Below are 17,124 nucleotides of genomic sequence, written 5' to 3' on the forward strand. Positions count from 1 at the left end.
AATCCAGTTTTCATGCCTTGTATAAAGATCTGAAGTTGTTCTCCTCAGAAGATCATTATATCTCGGATCACAATAGCTTAAGGTTTATAAGAGATATATTTAAACTGCGTGGACAGCTAATTAAGCTCAATTTCGGCATTTGTAGATCCGAGGAACAAAGAAGGTGTTCCCTTTGTATTAGTAATGAAATGGAGGATGTTTATCACTATTTGGGTGTATGCACTACCTTACAGGAATGGCGAGTGAAGTGGTTTGGTAAAAAGTGTCTAACACCGAATGAAGTGATAAACCAATTGAATGGTGATAATTGGAGAAACTTAATAAATTTTCATACATGTGCTTATAAATTAAAATATAGAAGCCTACTTGTGCAGGAGTTCAACTACTGAGCACAAAGGGAATCTCACTGTTACTATGGCATATATCATTATTATTATTACTATTATTATTATATACAAGTATTCCTTTTGCTTTATTTTCACAGGTATTTATTTTATTGGTTTGATTATTTAATTATTGAAGTTTCATTCACTTTGTTTAGTTTTTTGTAAATACCACAGTTCATAATAGATGACAGCTCTGGCTGACGGTGTTAAGCACCAAGCCAAATAGCTTTGAAGTTTATTTTTGTTTATTTATGTTATATTTTTGTTAATAAAGCATTTCTATTCTATTCTATTCTATTCTATTCTCTCAGTATTTTATGAGTAAGACACAGGTAGGTCCGATATTCGGTGATGTTAGTTAGAGGGAGCTTTATTAGCATGTGTTGAGCTACATTAATAAAATAACCTAACTACTTCGCCCAATCAGACATTGATATAACCTCGCAATGCGTTCCCGATTACGTAGAATGTTGGAAATCTGCTTATTTCAATGCAGGCTACTTGTTAACCAATTTTTAAAACAGCTTTTTAAAATGTTTCCCAGTTTTATGCTACTTATATTTCACTCGCTCACCATTCACAGAGATTTCAGATTTTATATAACAATAAGAAATGTGTTGTTGGTAATATTCCATTTTTAAGTAAATTTTTCTCTTTTTGCTTTACAGAGATCGAAGCGAGCGAGGCTTGTCAGTGGTTGAGAGCTGCAGGGTTTCCACAGTATGCCCAGATGTACGAAGGTAAGTTCAAAAAATTATTTTAATACATGTGAATTTAACCCTTCTTATTTTTTTTTTTTATTCGTTGAATTTAAATATGTATGCTACTACAATACTTGCTATGAAGACTTATGGTTTATAATTAAATATCCATTATCCACCTGCAGAATCATTCCGGCCCTAAGTCCTTCGCAGAATGGTAATCACTCCTTTCGATGTCTCCAATCGCCCTACCTACCCTAAAATGCCCACACCAATCTAGCTGATCACCCGAATCACCAACTCGTCCAATAATTATCCATCCACCTCCCTATCTCTTCCTTTAAGAGCGTGCTAACGCAGCAAGTTGGTTTCTCTTATCGGGTAGTCCCGTTTGTGGCGCTAAGTCTCAGGGGCACACCTTATATTCAATGTATAAACTTTCTATGTAGGCTGTAAGGATCCAAATAAATAAGAAACAAACCTGTTAAACGTTTAATTTTGAAGTAAATCGGGTAGTTTACTGACAAATAGTTTCTAATGTTTTCTGTAGTAACGGTCTCAGAATATTCACAATACACTTTAACTTTTATTTGATGCATAATTTTTGGACTGATTAGGAAATAAAACTGTCGATTTGATCCCGGATAAAGTTCTTTTAGAAGGAATAAAACAGAGGATAGAAGTCTATATCAGAGGATACTACAAGACTGTTGACTCTATCAGAGAATACGACAAGACTGTTAACTCTATCGGAAGTTACGACAAGACGGTTGACTCTATCAGAGGATACGACAAGACTGTTGACTCTATCAGAGGATACGACAAGACTGTTGACTCTATCGGAAGATACGACAAGACGGTTGACTCTACCAGAGGATACGACAAGACTGTTGATCTATCAGAGAACACTGCAAATCTTTTGACTCTGTCAGACCAAACTAGACTATAGACAAAAACCTAGAACTATTAGTAACATAGGATCGCGTGTTTCCTATGAATTTTTTTAATTTATTAGTTAATATTATATTACAGATAAACTAACTTATTCGAATTTAATACTTGAAATCGTGCGAAAATATTATTACTATTTCTTTTAATATCGATTTCAATCCTTCGTTTACAAATGAGCATATATTTTTGGTTAAGTTTTATGAGTAGTTTGTTGATGAAGGGAGTACACGTTCTATTTACTGAATAATTGATTTTTGGAACCATTCTCCGCCTTTACCGGAAGGAGTTTTATATCTGGAAGGAAGCTGGGCGGAATCCACCGGATGAAGAAAATGTTATGCAAGTTAGCAACGTGTTTCCTTTGATATTATCTACCAGAACTCTTAATTTAAATACTGGATAACAATATTTGTTATAAATTGTCAGTGAATTAAAAATTCATTCACGTAGTATTACAATTGGCTAACCTGAGGAGTTTTGTTTAGTAGGAAAAACACTTTTATGGGTTGGTAAGGGACTTTATTTTTTAATCGATATCGCTTAAAGTTCGATTTATTAAATTAAGTAAACTTTTACATTCTATTTGTATTTTATGTTTATTCTGATTCTGATTGTTTAATGTACTGTTAATTTCATCGACTAGAATTATGCTGACTAAATCTGTACAGTTTCACATATGTAATAAGTGGCCGTTGGACTGAGATAATTCCAAATGGTGTACTGGTTTCCCTTAAATCGCTTGTATCAATCGCTTAATTCTCCCTCGTTAGCCCTCTCTTATTTACATATATAATAATCATAGATAATAATCTATGCCTCTTACTCGCGCACGCAGAGAGTAAGGTAGCTTGTCGTAATGATGATTTCAAATAGACACTGATATAAATATCATTTACATTAGAACTGTAGATAAAAAACCAATTACATAGAAAACTGGGCGAATAACTTCTCTATTTTAATTTGTTTACAGTAATTTGAGTGTACGTGTGTGATTGACTGATTAAAACAAGGCACGAGTTCAATAATCTACTCAAAACTAAAATAAATTATTGCATGAATAATATATTATTTATTACTTAATTGGATTATTTCACGAACACTCAGATGATTGGAGTAAGGTAATTACTTAATTGGTAATGTTCAGCAAATCGATGCTTTTCAAAATAAAAAATAATTTTTTACATTTTAATTAATTTTTTTTCATTCTTTTAGTAAAGTATTCATTAATTTGTATGTTTTCTTTCTTTTCACGGTTCTACGGTCCTGAGGTAACCTTTGCCTTCTCCAGCTAGAGTTGCCAACCTTCCCTATCAACTGCTTTTCTCCGCCTAGTCCTCTGCAAGTCACCTGTACCATCCCAACCTGGAATTTCCTCAAGGCTGCCCGCCATATGGATCGCTCTCCCACGCTTTCCTAGGGCTTCTTTGATCTTTAGTACCCTATTCTTCACTAGAATTATCAACATATCCTCTTTTAATAATTCAGTCACAATTCTTTTGAGATTATCAAAGTCCGACCCATTGAGCACTTGTCCCGAAGAGATGAACGCAGAGATGCATGCGTCTACACCTATTTCTTACCACAATTATTGCACTTGATATGGCTGACATCATTTTTGCTAGTAAGTATTGAAACTAGGTGCTTAAACTAAATTGTGACTTTAAAGTTATTTTCACCACAGATCCTCGAATCTTTTTCGCCTTCTAGTTGGGTCCTATCTTGAACTCAAACGCGCCCGCTCCTTCTAAATCCTTGCAAGCTAATTTGAGCACTGCGACTGCTATACAAGCAAGCGAGGCATCGAAAGAGAGCATTGTATACATTTCCCCTGGGGTTTATGGAAACTATCCTCACAGTCAATTCTAGAACCGAATCGAAGGTAACAGAGGATATCTTACTATTTATCCTCCTTCATTGCACATCCCCTTGAGACACTGCATGCATCGTTGCTCTTGTCGAACTATGAGATAAGGTAATTCCAATCAAACTTATAAATTTTCAGCTATTATTACAGCTGATATTGTAGTATTATAACCTAACTTTAGTATCAACTGATTAATGGAATTCCAGGACGACGCTGTGCTATTGTTGTCATTTGCACCTTATTGGTTGAAATAATTGGAATAGTGAAATAAATAGGCAGTTTAGTTTATGAGAGAAATGTCCACTGAAGACATTCCATGAATTTTAAATAATGATATTTCTTACAATTTCATAAATTCATTGGTCAGATTTCTGTAAAAAAGTCGCACGATTAAATTATTTTTTCTGCAACCATGTAGGGAAGTTCTCATTACTCAATTAAAATCAGCTGTGTAATGCCCAACTTCCCACACTAGTGGGGGGAAATTCCCATTAGTGTCACTTTCCGCACAAGTGAGTGGAAAAACTTTATTGTGCTTCCTTGATATAAGAAGTTTTGTTATTAACATAAATATTTTCTGTAAAACTCTAATAAGCTTATTTAAATTTATTTTATTTAAATAATTAAAAAACGAATATTAAAAAATAAAATAAAAATTGAAAGGAATATAGAAATAAAAATAATACTTTAATAAATAATTAGATATTTTTAATTATAACAGTTAAAAAGGTTATAGTGTTACCTTATAGAAATTTAAAATGGATTCTAGTGATGCCTGTTTAGAAAACACTCCTCCATCAATAAAAGAAACAGCAGAAAATGTAATAAGTAATGTAAATACCTAAGTAATGTAAATAATTGTAATATAACAATAAATGTTTATAATAAATAAATTACTTTTTGTAGACTGTAAATATGAAATTTTTAATTTTATTAGTTAATAAATGGTTGCAGAAAAAATATAATATTTAACTCTAGTGTAAAGTATTTTCCTCACACTCGGCAATTTGCACTTGCACTCGCATCGCTTCGCTCGCTCATGCGTGCAAACCCTGCCTCGCGTGAGGAAAAGTACTACTTTCCACACTTGTTAAATAAATAACTATTTTTCATAACATAATACTTTCTGTCCTCTTTTAATTATGAGAAAGTAAAACGTCAGAATTGTTAATGAGGGCCATTCATGGATGTGATGCCTAATCTGTAGCTGTCCTTGGCTGCAAACACGTGATTATTTATATTTTTGTTTTATTATGTGGGTGATTATGGAGGACATTATTACGTAGTGCATCCGAAAATTATTGGCAATCAGTTAGTAAATCGACACGTTTCAGACTCAGACGTGGATTTTGATCTGCTGAAGCAATAAACTACAAAAGAAAAAGAAATAAGCATTCCAGTGCTAATCCTACAAACGAAAGTTGTTTCGAATCGATTAACAAAAATTATTGTTTTTATTTTTGAATTACTGTTTTTTACTGTGGGTGTTTCACTGAAACAGCTGTAACCGGATGGAGTAATTATTTAAAATTAGTTTTTAATGCGGAGGAAGTTTTGATGTGTTGTTATAAAGAGGGCTGAAGTTGTGCCGGATTTTTATAAATAACATTATCTAAGACCAGGTCACCCTCAGGCCTAAAACCCCAACTAGACATGACACTAATGGATTATCCATTTCCTTTTGCCATTGCTTACACAATACATATGCTAGTGCATCTTCTTTTAGGTTTACTGTTTTACAGAAGTAATTTTTACGACACATACTTCTTATTTCCAAAACTTCAAGTTCAGATTGGACTTTAGAACTTTCATTATTCATGTAGTAAGTAAAAGATTGAAAATTATTCAAATAGCAGCTTCAATAACGAATAATGATAAATAACAATGAATAATTTTTGATTTGGTTCTAACAAAATATCCGCAATTCATTCAGTTCAATAGACTTTCAAAATCAAACTTAATTCCCATTTAAATGAGCCACAATTTCATAGATATTTACATCACATTGTCGTCTCTTACGAACAAAAATAAACTCTACACAGCTCTACTAGCCCCAATCTAGACATACGAACTTGAACAGTACGATACTGCAAAGCGTTCCAATCTCAAACGCATCCAATCCCTTCAATCGAAAATCCTAAGCACCATCATTAACGCTCCTTTCTACGTAAGCAATCACACCATCCACACTGACTTAAAAATCCCTTTTGTCCTTGACCTACCCAAATCCCGTTACCACAAATTTCATTCCAAACCTTCCCAACACTTCAATCTGCTCTTATACAACCAGTCCCAGTCTACTCTTTCCTCGAATCCTCCCCGAAGACTGAAGCGTCGATGGCCTCGCGATCACCTGATCGCATGATAGAAAAGGGCATTCACTTCAACGGCATCTCGTGTTAGCCGACTCATGATGGTTATCGTTGGATGGCCCTCATTCAAATCTTTCAAGCCGTTTTTATTTATGTATTGTAATCCGATTTACTTGTTGCCAATAGGCAGTTGTAAATTAAATAAAGAGAATTTAAAAAAATAAAAAATAAAAGAAGAATCTTTTAATACATTTTGTAAGGAAGAAATTAGCTGAGAGGTTAATGTACTGGACTCCCACGCGTAGATTTCAGGTTCGATCCTACCTGTACTTAGATTTTCTCTCTCTATTGCTGCAACACCAACAGGCAGCGTTGTCTGTGAAAATAGAGCACTGTTCGGACTCCGGCAGTGCACTGAAAAAAAAAAAAAAATCTCCATCAACTCGTCTTAATGGTGTCTTTAACTTGTTAAGCCTGGTTAACCTAAATCCTCGGACAGTAATTACCTGAGCCCTGAATTTAATTTTGTTTGTGCAGTAATTTTTGCACATAATTACAGCTTTCACTAGCTCAGACAGTACAATTAATGCAGTAAATAATCTTTTGTCAAGTGAAAGTATAACTGACAACAAAGTGAAATGTACAATGTATTTATATATTTAATTATTATGAAATTATTTTTAAAATCTATCTATTAGTATGTAATGTTTTTGAAAATAATCTTGACAGGTCCTAGTTGAGTTCTTGAGTGGAGATGAGAATGAAAGAAGTATTGATTATAAAAAAAAATGCGTAAATATCTGTTCAAGGTGATCAAGGGACTTGTCAGATGCCAATCTTTTGTAAAAAGTTTGTTGCGCATACATAATTTGATTTTTTTTTTTTAAATCTTTTATTGCAATTTACCACTGCAACAGTGGTTGCAACAAGCAAATACGGTGAAAGAGAAAAGAAATAACGGGAAATCATGATTGGAGAAGGCACCCAGTGGTGCCACTTCAGTAACGTGCTTAAGATAAGAGAAGATCACGAGGCCATCTTCTCTTCAATCTCCTTAGAGGATTACCTGGTAATGTGGAGGAAGATAGGTGTTCTATGAGAGGGTTAGGATGAGCTGCTGTAGAGGAATGAAATTTGAAGAAACGAGTGTTAGCAAGATCTGTAATGAAAGGAATTTTGAGGTCATTATGGATAGTGAGGTTAGATACATAGAACGGAGCGTTAAGAAGTTTTCGAAGTATTTTTGACTGTAATGTCTGGAGGCGTAGTGAGTTGGAACGCTTAGTCGATCCCCATACTTCGATGCCGTATGACCAAATGGGTCGCAGTAACATTAGATATAAGAGTCTTTTGTTATGTAGGTTAAGTTTCGAACGTTTGTCAAGTAGTCTGGCGAGAAGTTTGTAGCGTTGGTTAGTTTCTTGTCTTTTCAGTCTAGTATGGAGATTCCATGTCAACCGTTTTTCTAGGTGCAGTCCAAGGTAACGTACTTTGTCCACAGCTGGTATAGGAGTTTGGCTCAAGATGACAGGAGGTAGGATTTTCCGTCTGAGAGTAAATACTATAAACTTAGACTTCGTAACGTTGGTTTTGATTCTCCATTTGAAAAGCCAGTCCTGTAAGTGATTGATGTGTGTTTGTAGAGTTCGTGTAGCGATAAGGGGATCGGAATGTGAAGATAAGATAGCAGTATCGTCAGCAAAGGTGGAGAGGATAGTATTTGGATGTTGAGGTATGTCTGCTGTATACAAGGAGTAAAGAATAGGACCTAGGACACTGCCCTGAGGAACACCAGCTCGAGCTAGACGGATATCAGAGTCTGCTGCTCCACAGTTGACTCTGAAATATCGATCTTTTAGGTAAGATTTGAGGATGAGGTAGTAAGTATGAGGAAGAATCTCCCTCAGCTTAAACAGTAGTCCCTCGTGCCACACCCACCCTGTCGAACGCCTGAGCGACGTCAAGGAAAACACTCGGGCAATACTGCTTTCGCTCGAGGGAGGTAGCAATAGTGTCTACAACGCGAAGCACCTGGTGAGAAGTTGAGTGATGTCTCCGAAATCCGAATTGATGATCGGGAATCATATTTTGTTCTGACACTAAAGGATAAAGTCTTTTAAGAAGTAGCTTTTTGAGGATTTTGGAAAGAAGTGGTAGTAAGCAGATTGGTCGGTAGGAAGTAATACTAGTGATGGGTTTCGTCGGTTTTGGTATCATTTTGATGATTGAGAATTTCCACAGAGTAGGAAAGTGCGTCGTTCTGAGGACAGAGTTGTAAAGCATAATTTGATTAAAGTTATTTTTTTTTTTTCCTTTAAGCTGAGAAGTAATTACATTAATGATACTTTTATGGCCATTACAGGATTTAATCAACAATGAAGTAGCAATGCAATTTTTCTTTTTTGTGGCAGCCGAGAAAACTATTGAGATTATGTTATTTTTTAGATTGTTTTTGGGACATTTATTGTGGGGTTTTTAATAAGCATAGTTCAATTTAGAATTTATTTCAGTAATAAGCTACCGAATCCACCACATTGTGACATTCAGAGTGCCAGCCATTGTGTTCAAGGAAGCAATGGGACAAATGTAAACAGGGACGGAAGTTTGCTTGATACACTTGCCATCCATTACTTATTATTATTTCATAACGATTTTAAGGTTCCTTAGATTCAATATTAAAAGCAAAATTATTTGGCCTACACCTTAAATAAGTTATAATTTCTCGTACTTTCGTGGTAGTTATACAAATTAGTTTGTTTAGCGCTTATGCACTAATATAGAACATAAATACTATGTCATCCCAGCCGATCTCCTGCAACAAGTGACATCTTAAAGTTTGCCCGATCTTGGTAATTGTCTTTCTTCTGTGTGTATGGTCTATATACCTAGTTCATCAGTCCTAGAGGAGGAAAGACATCACATCTAATTGAGCTCTCCTCAAGTCTCACTTTTATTTCTTTTCGCCAACTTCCTTGTGGCTGTAAGCAATGCATCCAAATCTTATGTCGCTAACTTTTGGCCTTTTCCTACCGCAATAAAAGCATCTTTCAACATTAGGATAATCTTCACCTCGATTGCATTTGACTGTTATTGGAAACGGAAGCCTTGCATGGGTGTGGCAGGTGATAGCTAATGTTGTGTCAGGGAGAAATGCAGGTGCTTAAGAGTTGTGACTGAGTCAATGCTCAGGATTTAGATCTCTGGAGAAGTCAAAACCTCGCCTTCTTGCTTTGCCCAGTATTTTCTTTTTTCATTGAATGATTGAAACTTTAGGTTCAATACCACATCAACAACAAATTAATAATAACACCAGCGAGTCATCGGTCCTTACGAAGGGCGAACTGATTATCTATTAACTAAGATTGCTTTAGTATTATCTTTGATTACAATTTTCTCACGGCTTTATTATATAATCGTTTTGTAATTATTGTTTGAAATAATTTTGCTGGTTTATGACATAAAATTTGCATCCATCTTTAGTATTTTAAGTAAAAGATACAAAACAGTATACTGCAATCAGATGATTTTGTATTAACTTAATGCCAAAAGAAAGATAGAAGATTACGTCATACATACATACTGTAAGAAGAGGTTTGCAAATATAGTGTTTATCTATAAATGGTAAGCTCATATAGAAATGTTGCAATTTCATAATGACATCGTATAAATGTTCCATCAATTGCGTTTTCTATGAAATATTGTGTTTTAAATATTTATAGGCATATTTATAGGTATCCATGGTTTTTTATATGCGCTTTTGAAGTAATCATTTGCCGATATTCCGTCAGTTATCTCTTACAACAGCAAACATATTTACAGGTGGGACAGAAGATTGATTTTGTTATCTTTAGATTTAGAATAATGCTTCAATACAATTTTAGGAATTTGTAGAAAAAAGTTTCCTAATCATTTTTAATATCTGAGAATACCTATTTTGTTGGCCCCTTTTTTTTATATTTTGTTTGATAATATTGAATAGTATTTCGATTTGAAACGGGAAAAAAGGAATTTAATATTAATATCTCTTGCACTGCACACATCTGCGGAATAGAAAAGGATTTTCTTGGACATTACATTTCCGACCAAATTACCTGCTTTACGGTTGACATAAATAGTTATTTTTCTTTAATTAGACGAACAAAGTTGGTTAATGTTTATTTGAAACTGGTGCAGGTGGGTGTGGCTCAGCCATCATAATAATTCCCTAATCCTGTATTATCAAATCTGTTTGATACAACTGATTAGAAATAACCTAATCCGTTTTGGTTGTTAATGCAGTTATAAACTATAATCATAATCTCCTTTACATAAATATTTCTTCGCTTCGTTACTAGAAAAGTTCTACTAAAAATACGGTGCCGTATAAATAGCAACCAGTGAAATCTGTCTAGCAATAAGTATTGTGAACCTCATGAAATTGGTGAGAAATTAAATATGCCTCATTCTTCTTGTCAACTGTTCGCAATTTAGAGCCGACTATCCACAGATTTCTTAGTTATAAATCAGGACCGGCTGCAGATTATTCCCTTGATTTATTAATTCTCAAATCGTATTTGAAATTGAATAGAGATTTTTTTCTTTTCGATGTCAGTTAATTTGAAATAAGATTATTTAATCCTAGGTCTAAATTTTCTACTTAAATTTGTATTTGTCGGTGTTATCTTTCGCAATTTCCTGGTTCAACTTCTTGAGCTTTCTTAATTGAAAATGAAACGTGTGTGTTCATATTAATTTGTACAAGATATTATGCATATTTGCACCACACTTACACTTAATATTTAACTACATATTTTATTATTATTATTGCTTCCTTTACTTGAACTGTTCTATGTTATGATGTATTTTTCTTTGTAAGTTATTTTTTATGGGGTATGTAAAATACAGTTTTGATAGTTAAGAAGTTGTACTTTTTTTACAGAAATCTCTCAGATTTCTGGTTAGATCCCTTGTTGGGCAATGTGGTTATACAAAACTATTCTATATAATGGTGTTCGTGCCAGATCTTTTCTAGTAGAGTTTATAAGGAAGAAGAGACTACTTCCGTTTATCTTTGGCTGGTTGGGAATTGAGAAGATCAAATCCAAAGGCTCTAGTAGTTGGGTTAAAAAATTGAGGAGTGTTTTACTATATAGTTACCATCAGAATCGTGCATTAATCCTCGCAATGGATATATCCAATATAAACTGGTTATAACCCAGCATTGAACTACCAATTACCTCATAAACTACAGATTTATTCCAATAGTGTTAAGAAAATCAGCCAATCGCCATAGTAGCAGAACTACGTTTGGGACTTACTTTTACTAACCCTTATTTGAACAGACTTTGATGTTTCCTTTTTATTCATAAAATTATATTAATCTCTCTCATTTTCTTCCTCCCTTAACCATAAATAAGATAATCCAATAAATATTATTACATTTGATTTTGTACAGAGTTTTTGTTTGTAATATGATAATTTATCAAATACCTACAGGGGAAAAATATTAATAATAATCCAAACCAAATTTTACCTTATAATAATTAGTGTTAAATAATTTACCAATCAGAGGCAAAGTTAGAGGAGTAAAATATGGGCGGTTGGATTGGCCAATCAGAAACGTGTTACTTTCATGGCGGCCATATTAAAAGCCACGCCTTATTCCATCAGATAAAAACAAGGCTGCTAGTTAAAATGTGCTAGCTTTATCATTGATTTTGATTTGATCAGCTGCAACTTGCGAGCAATATGCGCGGCTCACAGCAAAGTTTTCCGGATCTCGTATTTTTTAAACATCAAAGTAAACCATGGTTCAATCAAGAGACATTAGTTATTTATTTACTTCTATCTTTCTAAAACTTGGTAACTGTGGCGATCGTCTCGTGTTTTCTCAGTTAAGATTTCATTGGAAATTGCATCCATGGAGGATTTGAGGTCACTTGAAATGATTTTAGTCAGCATATGTGAGTTTAGGCCAGAGTATTTTCAAATCGTAAGTCAAATAAATTCAGCAGTGCTCAAAACTAAGTGGACACTTGAGAAACTAAGAGACAGCGAAGAACGCCAGCCTTAGTATCAGATCAACTGATTGGAATCAAATAGCAACAAATGTTGAAATAAAGAAAAATACAAACTTTAAAAGAAATAAAAGAATTTAACCTAATATTATTGAAATCAAACTGTAAAGGATTATCGTTCCCCACTCACAGAAGAATCATATGTTCGTAAGGATTCCTTTTTACCAACAATCAGGGTGGTGATTACCAATGTCTTACCTCTAAAATAATTAGTTTATTCTGTATTATTTTGAAGAACATCTTGTCCAGATTCACAGGTATTATTTGTGTTAGTTGAATCGCCTCTCAAACCTGCCGGCATTAGAATGTGATAAATATCAGGTGTTCTGAGGCCGACCACAACCAGTTCACTCATGTTACTTCTTTCATTCATACTTGCCTGGCCATCACTAATCGCATTAACTCATAATCTTTATCTTACTGAATCTTGTCATCTCATTCATAAATCCTAGTTACTTTAATTCCACCATTAATTTTATTTCATCTTTAGCTTTTTATGTATTTTTTTTTTTTTTTATGATTATTTTTATTATTGATTTAGGTGACATTTAATCTTTTATAGCTTACCTCATTTTTTTGTGTGTACGGCGATTTAAGACGTGCTTTAATTAACCTGTCCCACAATTCATGTACATTAATTATTGTTTCATTGCTTCTTTAGCCTCGTTATTACAGCTCTCAAGGACTTCGCATATGTGTACTTTTGAGTATATTTATTACATAATCTAGTAAGGCAAAAAGTTTTATTAAAATAAAGCATCACCAATTTTTTCAGGCGTGGCTTAACGTCCAACTACCAATTAGGAAAAATCCTTTATTAAAGTAAAATTAATATGTCACTAAATTAAAAACACAAAGCAAATTATTTTTTCTCAAAATATTATATTTAGCTAAGCATAGTTACCCTTTATTAAATATCGTAAATTTTCATTGTTGGATCTTGGGCCGTGGAAGTTACTAAAAGATAAAAATGAGGCTCTGCCTTATTAAAAACACTAGCAAACTTTGAAAATGCACATATTCAAGTTTAGCCTACAAATGAACACTATCTTTCCAAAAACGATTTTGAAAAAGAGTTCCTTGAGGAAGTAATTTATTTTTAATTATACAATTAGAACAGGTAAGATTCTGCTCGTGCCTTTGGGCAGAAGGAAAAGACAAGACGGAGAAAGATGGGCCAGGCACCCTGGTTTAAGAACATACAGAGTATTTGGCCATCTTCGTAAAGATAGTTTTGAAAATAGAAGTTACGAATAGACAAGTGCTACTGGTAAGATATTCAAAGCGACATAAAGGAATTCGACAACAGCACAGACAGAGATTAGGAACAGAAATTAGTGGCACATCACGATTCTCGCCGATTTGGCTTAAATAAGAAACACTTAGATCAGTCTCTGAGGTGAGATATTTGAGAAATTGAGGTGGCAGAAGACGAGACAAGTTGTCCAACAGAGGGACCAGCATAGGAGTAAATCCATCAGGAAGAGATGCATCAGAGAATGGGCTACTGAAGGACACGTTCTAGCTGTCTGTATAGGGTAGTATATAAGTATAAGCCTATAAAAAAGTGAAAGAGAAATCATATGGTGCTATTCGATGAGGACAGAAACAGTATAAATAAAGATGTAACTAGATTTTTGTGATAGAAGCGTCACACCTCTAGACAGAGACAGCTCTGTGTTATGATGAAGCCATCAGCTGGGAAATTACATTTATTTGTTAGATTTAAGCCACAGAAGCTGCCGTAACTCTAATGGTATTGTCTCTGTAATCTCCATGAAAATGTGAAAAAGCAAAGAACCTTTTTGCCATTCTTTTGCCAGCGTTGTTCTTGAGAAAATGAGTGAAGGAACTTAATTATATTAATTATGAAACTTAATTACAAATGGTTTAGATTCGTACATAAATTTGAAATGATTCGTTAGAAGCATGGTGGCGATTTGGAAATATATGATTTTAATTTGGATACTTCAATATTTCCAATTGATTCAGTAACTACTGACCCTATATCCGGTTTATATGGATTTTAAGAATCAGAAAATCAAGTCAAGTTGAGTTCGTATAGTCAGTTTGTTCCAATACACACGAACATCTCATGAATCATTCGTAATATTTACATTGAGGTCGTTTCAGAAATCCAAAGATCTTTCTTCTCTACTTCTAAAAAAACTGTACTTTAATTGTTAGTATCTAACTTAATTCCATTAAAAGTTTGGTGTCAAGGTGAGAAATGAACAGTAATTCTCATCACCTATTCATACACAAGAAGTGAATATGTATATTTATGGTTAAAAATTGGATAAGAATTATTATAACAACAATAAGTTAGCCAAAAAAGTCTTTCGCTTGTCAGGGTGTTTTTACCAAACTTATTCATTCAACCAAAAATGTTAATTTAGTTGTAGGGTAAATTCTAACAACTTGGAGATATTAAAACAGAAAAATTTCAAAGAAAGAGTACCAGCCAGCTTATTTCATGGAAAAAATGTATGCAAAACTGTCTTTTCTTGAATTTTGAAGTTAAATTCTCTTCGCCACCTTTATCCTCCTATCTCTGAAGGTGGATGAAATACCGAAAACGGTAAGGATTTAAGAAAGTCAACTACTTAACCAACTTTTATTATCATCCAGTCCAACAAGTAGGCAAATTTAATCTATAAAAAAGTAGACTGCCTTGTTGAAATTAAACCTTAGCAATATTTGGGATAATCTATTCTGGAGGGCAGGGATTAGCTTTGCGGTTAGCGTACTGGACTCCCACGCGGAGGTCCCGGGTTCGAGTCCAGCTGCTGACCCTTAGATTTTCTCTTCCTAGGAGCTTCTTCAGCTCACTATCCGGAGGCCGGCAGTGCACTGAAAAAAGCTACGGAAGCAAATAACGTTAGATGTTGGCGCGCCTTAAATCATTAAAAAAATATATATATTCTGGATTGAATTTAAGTGTTTAAAAACTAATCTGGATCTATGAAAGAGACAAATAATAAAAATATAATAGTGAAGGAATAACTACTTTAACAATGTCAATATTGCTTGCTTATTGGTGGTTAATTACTACAAATTAGCGAATATCAATAGATATTATAATTATTATGCACAGTACGATAGATGTCAAATGAAAAAATAATATAAAAGTATTTAGAGAGATTTCTGGAGAATTTCGCTTTAATTAAAGTAAAAAAATTTGAATAAAAAAGAGGCTGTAAATATGAGGTTGGGCAGTGTTCAGCTTGAGAATGTTTGTAGTAGGCTATCTCAAGGTCTCACTGCTAAATTGTTGCGCTATTAGAACCTAAAGAAATGGAGGAGCATTATGTCCATGTTGGGCATATGACCAATTGAAGTGAATGCGCTGACGTGGCAATAACATGCCAAATTTGGTACTCCAACCTGGACCTTCCATCTCTTTGCAGCGTCTTTCTTTTATTACTTTGCTTCCTTTCTCATTTCTCTTCCATCTTTATCTCTCTCTTTTTAAGAAAGCTTTCATGAGATAAAACTATTTATTATATGAATATATAAATGCAATTCAGCTGTAGAATATATTTCACTCCATTTATACAGCGTATTAAATATTTTTGAGGATGGTCCGTGCATATTAAATTAATTCATTTAAAAAATTATAAAGCAATTTCTGGATACTCCTTCAAAAGTGCTTAGTGAGGACTATGGTCAACACCATATACGCTGCTGATATCCCAACCAATCCTCATGTTTTTCATTTTAGGCTGATTTCATTACTTAGGCCGACAACACGGCAATCCATTGCGCTCACTAAGTCCCAGCTCTTGCCTATCGCTTCCTTCAATCCCATAAAAAATTTCTGAGCCTTGACTAAAAATTAAAAAAAAATCAGAATTAAATGAAAAAAACATGTTCGCTTTAAGGCGAAATATCCTTCTACCCATTTGCTTAAATCACTCCTCTTCCCAAAACAGATTGTGTCAAGTACCCAGGACTCTTCATGGACTGACGCCTAACCTGGAATCCACATACTAGACTTAAACCGTAAAGAACTAAATAGACGATTTAAACTTCTCTCTAGACTTCTCAACAAACGATCCAAACTTTCATTAAACAACAAACGATTTATTTACACCATGATACTCAAACCTGTCTGGACTTAAGGCATGGAACCTTAGGGCTCAGCAAAAGCTACCAGTATCTACAGAACCCAATCATTTCATTCAAAAACGTTGCGTTGAATCGCTAATGCTCCTTACTTTGTTTTTAACTCTACCTTGCACAAAGAGTTCCTGGTTCCTTATGCTTCTGCAGCTGCAAGATCCCGTTACCTTTAAATTCCATGCTTCAATTTCTTCACATCCTAATCCTCTAGTTTCCCAACTTACGTGGAGGATAGCCAGATAATCATCTAAGACGGTTGAAGAATGGTGACCAGATGTTCTTAATGAAGTACCAGTGTGTAAGATTGAAAGGCTCTACTATGGTAATTTCACCATTAGTTATAAACATATACGTATAGACGGAAACAAACTCTCTTGGTCTTTATTTTAGAGAAATCTTGAACCATTCAGTTAATATCAAACACTTACGTAAATTTTTGCTTAACCGAAAAAAAATTATTTAACAAAATTCCAGTTTATAAGAAAGACCTAACTCGGTAAGGTAACAGTTCAGAAAGAATCAGCTCATTAAAATATCTCTCGTAAAAAATTTTTTACTTCTAGCAATATCTAGTTTTTTAATAAAAGTTTCTACCATTTATGGATAAAACAATAAATGTCAACCATATAAATACAGTTAACCTGAAACACCTTCTGGTGTTTAAATGCGCGCTCTATTTAAATAGTTCTCCTGAGAAATTTTATGGAATTTTTTTATGATTCACTACGT

At 34.0% G+C, this 17,124-nt stretch overlaps 1 protein-coding gene across 3 annotated transcripts in view; it reads left to right on the forward strand.

Annotated features, from left to right (window-relative positions):
* cv-c (RhoGTPase activating protein) overlaps positions 1-17,124 on the forward strand; it is a 512,238-nt gene that overhangs the window by 439,517 nt on the left and 55,597 nt on the right. For all 3 annotated transcript variants that reach the window (XM_074134447.1, XM_074134439.1, XM_074134458.1), the window contains one exon: positions 1,055-1,126. In XM_074134447.1, coding sequence (XP_073990548.1) covers positions 1,055-1,126 — 72 coding nt within the window. The remainder of the gene's footprint in view (positions 1-1,054; positions 1,127-17,124) is intronic.

Source organism: Rhodnius prolixus, unplaced genomic scaffold (assembly GCF_049639745.1).
Source record: "Rhodnius prolixus isolate KJV_2025 unplaced genomic scaffold, Rpr scaffold_1, whole genome shotgun sequence".
NCBI classification, from domain to species: Eukaryota; Metazoa; Arthropoda; class Insecta; order Hemiptera; family Reduviidae; genus Rhodnius; species Rhodnius prolixus.